This window comes from Herpailurus yagouaroundi, unplaced genomic scaffold, assembly GCF_014898765.1.
Source record: "Herpailurus yagouaroundi ecotype Mexico unplaced genomic scaffold, PumYag 67558, whole genome shotgun sequence".
Taxonomy (NCBI): Eukaryota; Metazoa; Chordata; class Mammalia; order Carnivora; family Felidae; genus Herpailurus; species Herpailurus yagouaroundi.
In genome coordinates this window covers 1-8,526 of record NW_024420364.1, presented here as the reverse complement: position 1 = coordinate 8,526, position 8,526 = coordinate 1, and the positions used below count along the sequence as shown (strand labels likewise).

Genomic DNA, 8,526 nt, shown 5'->3' with positions numbered 1-8,526 from the left:
ATGCTCTGGAACACAAAGGGGGTCATCAAAATAAGTCTATGTTTTATCCCCCCAACCACGTAATCTACACCCTCCCCAGCCACCACTCCATATCCACCCCACTTTTCCACCTTTCTCATAATCCCCTTGTCCCATCCACCCACCCTCCTTTTCTCCCCATTCTTCCCAAACCCTCCCGCATCTCTCCCCCTCCCTCTGAAAATTGATTTCCCATTGGGATATGTTTCCGTTCTATTTCACATTTCTGAATTCACTGGGGGTTTTGCAGCCAGATTCCCCTTCCACAGCGGAAACAAATTTCCCTCCGTGAAAAATTCACAGCTTTACACCAAGGGCAGTCCCAATCCCCGGGTCTGCGAAATATGGGAGGTCCTCTCTGCTGAAGGAGATCGTTGTCTCTTTGGGATTCTTGAGGGCGTGTTCCCTGGGACCCCACATCAGACCACAAGTTAACATCAGAGGGCCTCCGGTAGGGAGATATCTGAGATGGAGCTCCTGGGGTGAACATTATTGCTGGTGGGGTTGGTGTGGGCGCAGGTGGGAAGGGGGAAAGGGGGCAGGCATAGGAGTATGTGAATGAGGCAGGGAGCTGGACAGGCAGGGGTGAGGGTGTGGCTGTGGTCCCGGGCTTCATCGTCCCAGAGAAATAAAGCATGGCTGTATCCACTGACCTGACATCTCCCTCCCTCTGCCCACCAGAGGTATAATTTTTCTGCTCAGCTCCAAGAACATGCACAAGGCCTCCACCAAGGTTCTTTGTGGCCTCTGTCTCTTCTTCACCTTTCTGTCTTCTTCCTCTTCCTGTGGCACCAGCAGCAGTAGCATAAGTAGTGGCAGCCCCCACCTCTTCCTCCTCACCTGCTCCTTCTGTCCCAGCGTCACTGGCAGTGGCCAAGCCTGGCTCCTCTGCAACCTGCACCCGCTCCCGCGAAGACTCCAGCTCCTGCAGAGAAGTAGGCAGGGTTGAGACCCATTCTGGGGGTGGTGAGGGGGTGGGGCAAGGAGATAGGGCCAGGAGAGGGAGCAGGGACCAAGTTGAGGCATTCTTACAGCCCGCAGGAGCTTCCACCTCAGGAGGTCCCTTTCCTTCCGTATCTCCGCCAAGTTTGCCTGTGTCTGCCGCAGACGGAAGGCTGCCTCCCTGCGCTCTATCTGCTGCTGTGCTGTGAGCTCCTTTAGGTCTGAGGCCAAGGTCTCTGAAGTGGACTTATGCAGTTTGGCGAAGTCCTGTAGCCAGTGCACCCTGTGCCCATGTAACTGGCCCTGCCTGTGGGCAAAGCGCACACCTAGGGCCAGGCTGCTCCAGGCACAGGCGTCTTTGGCCTCACTGGACACTGCGCTGTCCTCCAGGATGGCCTTGAGCTTGTTCTCCACTTCCTCCCAGGACTGAGATATATTTTCGAGGTAGAACTCGGGGCCTTTCGTGTGCCCGGCCATCTTCTCATTGATGAAAGCCACCACGTTGCCGTGCTGGAACCCACCACTGGAGTCTTCGGGTTTCAAGGCCATGATGGCTGAGGGCTTTAGGGGCTTGTCTGGCCCTGCGGAGATGAATCAACCAGTTGCACCCTCCTCTCCCCTTTAATCCTTTCCCCCCTTTAGCCCTCCCCTCCCCCCTCTGTAGCTTCTCTTTTGATTGCTCCGCCCAACCCTCCTGAGACCCTCATAAAGACCACTGACTGGGGGCGCCTGGGTGGCGCAGTCGGTTAAACGTCCGACTTCAGCCAGGTCACGATCTCGCGGTCCGTGAGTTCGAGCCCCGCGTCGGGCTCTGGGCTGATGGCTCAGAGCCTGGAGCCTGTTTCCGATTCTGTGTCTCCCTCTCTCTCTGCCCCTTCCCCGTTCATGCTCTGTCTCTGTCTGTCCCAAAAATAAGTAAACGTTGAAAAAAAAAAAAAAAAAAAAAAAAAAAAAAAAAAAAAAAAAAAAAAAACACTGACTGGCTTGCCTTGCCATAGTACACTTCTCAGCAGGTCTTACCTCCCTAGCTAGGATTAGAGGAGGTACAGACCTCCAATGCCTGCCTACAGAACCTAAAGAGAAAGCGAGAAAGCGCACCTCTTTCCCTCCAGGGGCTCCAAGGAAAGGAAGTCTCTAAGCAAACCCTAGAGGCTTTTACCGTGGGACTGTTCCAACTTCGAGAGATAGTAGGGGTGGGAGGGAATGCACAAGGAAGGCCCTCCATCTGCCCCAGGACATAAGGGAACCCGCTACAATGTTGCAAGTCCTTGAAGTGGGGAGGAAACAGGAGTGATCAGAAAAGACAGAACTGAGAATTTGAAACACTTGTGATCAAGTAAAAAAATTTCACCCCCCACCCCCACTAAAATGGTTTGTCCCACATCAGGAGCCCCTCCCCTCTTAGAAGTGGAATATTCTAGAACAAGAAAAAAAGCCTCCTCGCCAGGAAGATGTTGTATCTCCTATGCTAGAATCTCCTGAATTGGAATATGATGGTCAGAAAATTGTTTATGTAAAGGGCCAAGTAATAATTATTTGAGGCATTGTAGGCAAAGGACCTCTGTCCCAAATACTTACAGCATAAAAGCAGTCATAAGAAATACTTGAAGAAATAAGCATGGCCATATTCCAATAAAACTTATGCATAAAAATAGGTAGCCGGCAGGATTTGGCCTGTACTTTGCCAACTCCTGGTCTAAACTCATATTTCCTGCATATCGCGAATATATCCAAAATCCAAATGTTCACCCTTTCCCCTGAGAGTTGATTCTCCTATATTCCTGTGTTCATATTCTCCTATATTCTTGTCTCTCCTATAGAAACCTCAAAATCATCAATACCACTTGCCTTTAATAACATAGGAAATTGGTCCCAAGTCTTGTTGCTACTATCTCAGAATCTTCTTTTAACATCCATTCCCATTTAGAGAATGCCCACATAGTCTCATGAATAAATTCTCTAATCTCTTTCTAATTCCCAATCTTTCCTATGACCATGCTACTTTCAAGCTTCAAAATATTTGATGGCTTCCTGTGACCAACTCTTTGGGGTAATATTATATTCTTACCCTAGTATACCTTTCTAAATTAACTCTCCTTATTCTCTTTTCTGCCATTATTTATGCAGTGAAGCAAGTGGACATGCAGAGATACACTCATTTTGGGTTTTCATTTATTTTGCATTTGAAAAATTAGAAATTCATTATTTATTATATGAGAATTACATTTTGTTCTATGACCTACATTGAAATAGATAACATTTCTTCTCTAAGTGTCTTGTGTCAGATAGTGAGAAAAAAATAATGTATCAGGCATTAATATATTACTTAAGAAGGTAGTTAAATCCCAGAGGTAGTTAAATCCCACTGTTTTAGCTTTCTTTTTAAACTGTTACCTTTTTCTCCATTTCAATTTGGGTATTTTATTTGTTAGTCTTGGGACTAATAAATGGGAAGGGTTCATGTTTTGGCTTGTTCTATAGTGACTTCTGTAGAAAGATCATTTGGGAGATAATATAGAAATTGAAATGGCAAGGAGAGAGGGGTGATACTGGAGTCAGGGAGACCCATTAGGGGGATGCCACAGTAATTCAATATGTAAACTAAGGTAGTAGAAGTTAGAATGGAGACAAAAGTGTAGAGAGCTATTTGGTTGATAGAATGTATAGGAATGTCAGGGACAGGGATGAGAAAATGAGTAGGGTAATTCCCAGGTTTCTGCTACAGGGAACTAAGTAGATAGTGATGCTGTAGACTTAGATGGAGAATAAAAGAGAAGCTGTTTGGAAGGGGGATCACCTGTGGACATCTTGATATTGAGATACCCGTGGGACATCCTAATAGAGATACCCCACAAGCAGTTAGATATATGAGTCTAGTACTAGGAGAGACATCAGGGCTGGAGATATAGTATTGAAAAATGGAAATTGGATTCAAAGTAGTGGTTGAAATAACCCAGGGAGAAGATATACAGCAAGAAGAACAGAGTGCAGAGAATAGCTCTTTTCTTACCACTCTCCATTCTCACTCACGGTTTTATAACTGACTTGCTTACTCTGCCTACTCTGATTTTGGACTCAGAACATTTTTTTACCCTTTTTTATTCCTTCCATAACTCTTTTAACATGGACTTCAGCTTGTGATCACTTGTATCTGTATGCTATCATTCTTCCACTTCTGCTTATAAATGCTTTTAAAAGATTAAGGTAAATCATTTACTTGTTTTGATTTAAATTCCGGTTACTTAATATACAGTGTAATATTAATTTCAGGTGTACAATATAGTGATTCAACACTTACATAAAACACTCAGTGTTCATCACAAGTGCACTCCTTAATCTCCATCATCTATTTCACCCATCCTCCCACTCTCCTCCCCTCTGGTGAACAGCAGTTTGTTCCCTTTTGTTAAGAGTCTGTTTTTTTGGTTTGCCCCTCTCATTTTTACCCCTATGATCATTTGTTCTGTTTCTTAAATTCTGCACATGGGTGAAATTACATGGTATTTGGCTTTCTCTGACTGACTTATTTTGCTTAGCAAAATACTTTATAGCCCCATCCTTATCATTGCAAATGGCAAGATTTCACCATATATGTATATTATCTATATATATACAGCATTATCTATAATAGTAAAATATGAAACAGCCCAAATGTCCATGTACTGATGAATAGGTAAAGAAGCTGTGGTATGTGTATGTATATGGACATTTGGGCTGTTTCATATTTTGCTATTATAGATAATGTTGCTATAAACTTCAGGGCGCATGTATGCCTTTGAATTAGTATTTTTGTATTCTTTGGGTAAATACCTAGTAGTTAATTTGCTGGATTATGGAGTAGATATATTTTTGACTTTTTGAGAAATCTCCATACTGTTTTCCAGAATGGCTGCACCAGTTTGCAGTCCCACCAACAGTGCATGAGGGTTCCTTTTTTTTCCACATCCTCAGCAACACTTGTTATTTCTTGTGTTTCTGATTTTAGCCTTTCTGAGAAATGTGAGGTGGTATCTCAGTGTACTTTTGATTTGTATTTCTCTGATGGTGAGTGATGTTGAGCATCTTTTCATGTGTCTGTTGGCCAACTGTATGTATTCTTTGAAAAATATCTATTCATGTCTACTGCTCATTTTTAACTGGATTATTCAATTTTGGGGTGTTGGGTTTGATAAATTCTTAATAGATTTTGGATACTAACCTCTTATCAGATATGTTACTTGCAAATATCTTCTCCCATTCCAAAGTTGTTTAGTTTTATTGATAATTTCCTTCACTATGCAGAAGCTTTTTATTTTGATGTAGTCCCAATGGTTAATTTTTGCTCTTGTTTCCCATGCCTCAGGAGACATATCTAGAAACAAGTCGTTATGACTGATATCAGGTCACTGCTTCTGTTATCTTCTAGGATTTTTATGGTTTCAGGTCTCACACTTAGGTCTTTAATCCATTTTGAATTTGTTTTTTGTGTATGGTGTAATGAACTGGTCCAGTTCCATTCTTCTTTTTTAATGCTTATTTATTTTGAGAGAGGGGGAGAGTATGAGCAAGGGAGGGACAGAGAGAGAGGGAGATAGAGAATCTCAAGCAGGCTCCATGCTGTCAGCACAGAGCCCAATGTGGGGCTTGATCTCACCAACTATGAGATAATGACCTGAGCCCAAATCAACAGTTTGATGTTTAACTGACTGAGTCACCCAGACAACCCCACTTTCATTCTTTTGCATGTTGCTGTCCAGTTTTCCCAAGACCATTTGCGGAAGAGATTGTCTTTTTCCTATTAGATCATCTTTCCTGCTTTGTTGATGATTAATTGACCACATATTTCTGGGTTCATTTCTATGTTTTCTATTCTGTTCTATTGATCTGTGTGTCTGTTTTTATGACAGCACTATACTGTTTTGATCAGTACAGTTTTGTAATACAACTTGAAGTCTGGGATTGTGATGCCTCCAGCTTTGCTTTTTTTTTTTTTTTTTTTTTTTTTTTCCAAAGTTGCTTTGGCTATTCAGGGTCTTTTATGGTTCCATAAAAATTTTAGGATTGTTTGTTCTATCTCTGTGAAAAATGCTGTTGGTATTTTGATAGAGATTGCATTAAATGTGTAGATTGCTTTGGGTAATATAGACAGTTTAACCATATTTGTTCTGTCAATCCATATGCATGGAAAATCTTTCCATTTCTTTGTGTCCTCTTCAATTTCTTTCATAAGTGTTTTATAGTTTTCAGAATACAGATCTCTTACCTCTTTGGTTAGGTTTATTCCTGGGTATATTATTATTTTTGGTGCAATTATAAATGGGATAGGTTCCTTAATTTGTCTTCCTTCTGATTCATTATTGGTGTATAGCAGTGCAACAGATTTCTGGATGTTGATTATGTATCTTTTGACTTTAGTGAATTCCTATATCAGTTCTAGCAATTTTGTGGTTTTCTACATAGAATATCATGTGTTCTGTGGATAGTGAAAGTTTTACTTCTTCCTTGTCAATTTGGATGCCTTTTATTTCTTTTTGTTGTCTAATTGCTGAGACTAGGACTTCAAGTACAATGTTAAATAACAGTGGTAAGAGTCGACATTCCCTTGACCTTAAGGGAAAAACTGTCAGTTTTTCTCCATTGAGGATGATATTAGCTGTGGGTTTTTTTTGTGTGTGTGTGTATAATCTTTGTTATGTTAAGTCATGCTCCCTCTATCCCTACTTTATTGAGGATTTTTATCATGAATGTATATTGTACTTTGTCAAATGCTTTTTCTGCATCTATTGAAGAGATCATATGGTTCTTATCCTTTTTGTTTTTTTATTAATGTGGTATATCAGATTGATTTCATTTGTGGTATATCCCTTGCAGCCTGGGAATAAATCCCACTTGATCATAGTGAATGATTCTTTTAATATACTACGGGATTCAGTTTGCTGGCATTTTATTGAGAATTTTCACATCAGTGTTCATCAGAGACATTATAGTTCACTTTTTTAGTGGGGTCTTTATCTGGTTTTGGCATCAGGGCAATGCTTGTCTCATAGAACGAATTTGTAAGTTTTTCTTCCTTTTCTATTTTTAGAATAGTTTGAGAAGTATTGGTATTAACTCTTCATAAAATTTTTGGTAGAGTTCACCTATGAAGCCATCTGGCCCTGGACTTTCATTTGTCGGGAGATTTTTTTTTTTAATTTTTTTTCAACGTTTATTTATTTTTGGGACAGAGAGAGACAGAGCATGAACGGGGGAGGGGCAGAGAGAGAGGGAGACACAGAATCAGAAACAGGCTCCAGGCTCCGAGCCATCAGCCCAGAGCCCGACGCAGGGCTCGAACTCACGGACCACGAGATCGTGACCCGGCTGAAGTCAGACGCTCAACCGACTGCGCCACCCAGGTGCCCCGGGAGAATTTTTTTTAATGACTGATTCATTTTCTTTCCTGTTTATCAGTCTGTTCAAGTTTTCTGTTTCTTCCTGTTTCAGTTTTGGTAGTTTATGTTTATATGAATTTATCCATTTTTTTCCAGGTTGTTCAATATTTTGGCATATGGTTTTTCATATGATTCTCTTATAATTGTTTGTATTTCTGTGGTGTTGGTTGTTATTTATCCTCTGTCATTTGTGATTTTATTTATTTGGGTCCTTTCTCTTTTCTTTTTTATAAGTCTGGGTAGAGGTTTATCAATCAATTTTATTGATATTTTCAAAGAAACACCTCCTGGCTTCACTGATCTATTGTATTTTTTAATATCTATATCATTTATTTCTACCTTACTATAATTATAATCTTTTATCATAATTATATGTTTTTATTATATATAATTTTATTAGACTTATTACATATTATAATCTTTATTATTTCTTTCTTCTGCTGGATTTAGGCTTTGTTTATTCTTTTTCTGGCTCTTTTACTTGTAAGGATATGTTATGTATTTGAGATTTTTCTTTCTTCTTGAAGTAGGTCTGTATTGCTCTTAACTTTCCTTTTAGGAATGCTTTTGCTGCATCGCTAAGGTTTTGGACTATTTTGTTCTCATTTTTATTTTTTTTTTGTGTATTGTTTTTATGTCTTCTTTGATTTCCTGGTTGACCCATTCACTGTTTAGTAACATATTGTTCAACCTGCATGTATTTATGGTCTTTCCAAGTTTTTTTCTTGTGATTGACTTCAAGTTTCACAGTGTTGTTGCCAGAAAATATACATAGTATGATCTCAATCTTTTTGTATTTGTTGAGGCCTGATTTGTGACCTAATACATGATCTATTCTGGAGAATGTCCCATGTGTACTTGAAAAGAATGTATATTCTGGTCTTTTAGGATGGAATATTCTGAGTATATCTGTTAAGTCCGTCTGTCCAGTGTGTAATTCAAAGCCATTGTTTCCATGTTGATTATATATTTAGATGATATATTGATATAAGTGGGGTGTTAAAGACTCCTACTGGTATTGTATTATTATCAGTTATGTTTATGTTTGTTGTTGATTGTTTTATATATTTGGATGCTTTCATATCGAATGAATAAATATTTACAATAGTTACATCTTCTTGTTGGATTGTCCCCTTTATTATGATATGGTGCC

General features: G+C 40.0%; 1 protein-coding gene across 1 annotated transcript; it reads right to left on the bottom strand.

Annotated features, from left to right (window-relative positions):
• Nucleotides 1-239: 239 nt before the first annotated feature.
• Nucleotides 240-1,535, bottom strand: LOC121025234 (testis-expressed protein 13A-like). The gene is made up of 2 exons (XM_040467678.1): nt 1,051-1,535; nt 240-943 (listed from the first exon to the last, which is right to left on the bottom strand). Exons 1-2 carry the CDS (start codon nt 1,507-1,509, stop codon nt 251-253), a joined length of 1,152 nt encoding a protein of 383 aa, XP_040323612.1. The 5' UTR covers nt 1,510-1,535; the 3' UTR covers nt 240-250.
• Between the last annotated feature and the right edge of the window lie 6,991 nt (nt 1,536-8,526).

Coding starts and splice junctions, on each gene's coding strand:
- LOC121025234 (XM_040467678.1), bottom strand. CDS start 1,509: ATGGCCTTGAAACCCGAAGACTCCAGTGGTGGGTTCCAGCACGGCAAC. Junction 944..1,050: donor GGTGGAAGCTCCTGCGGGCT/GTAAGAATGCCT, acceptor ACTTCTCTGCAG/GAGCTGGAGTCTTCGCGGGA.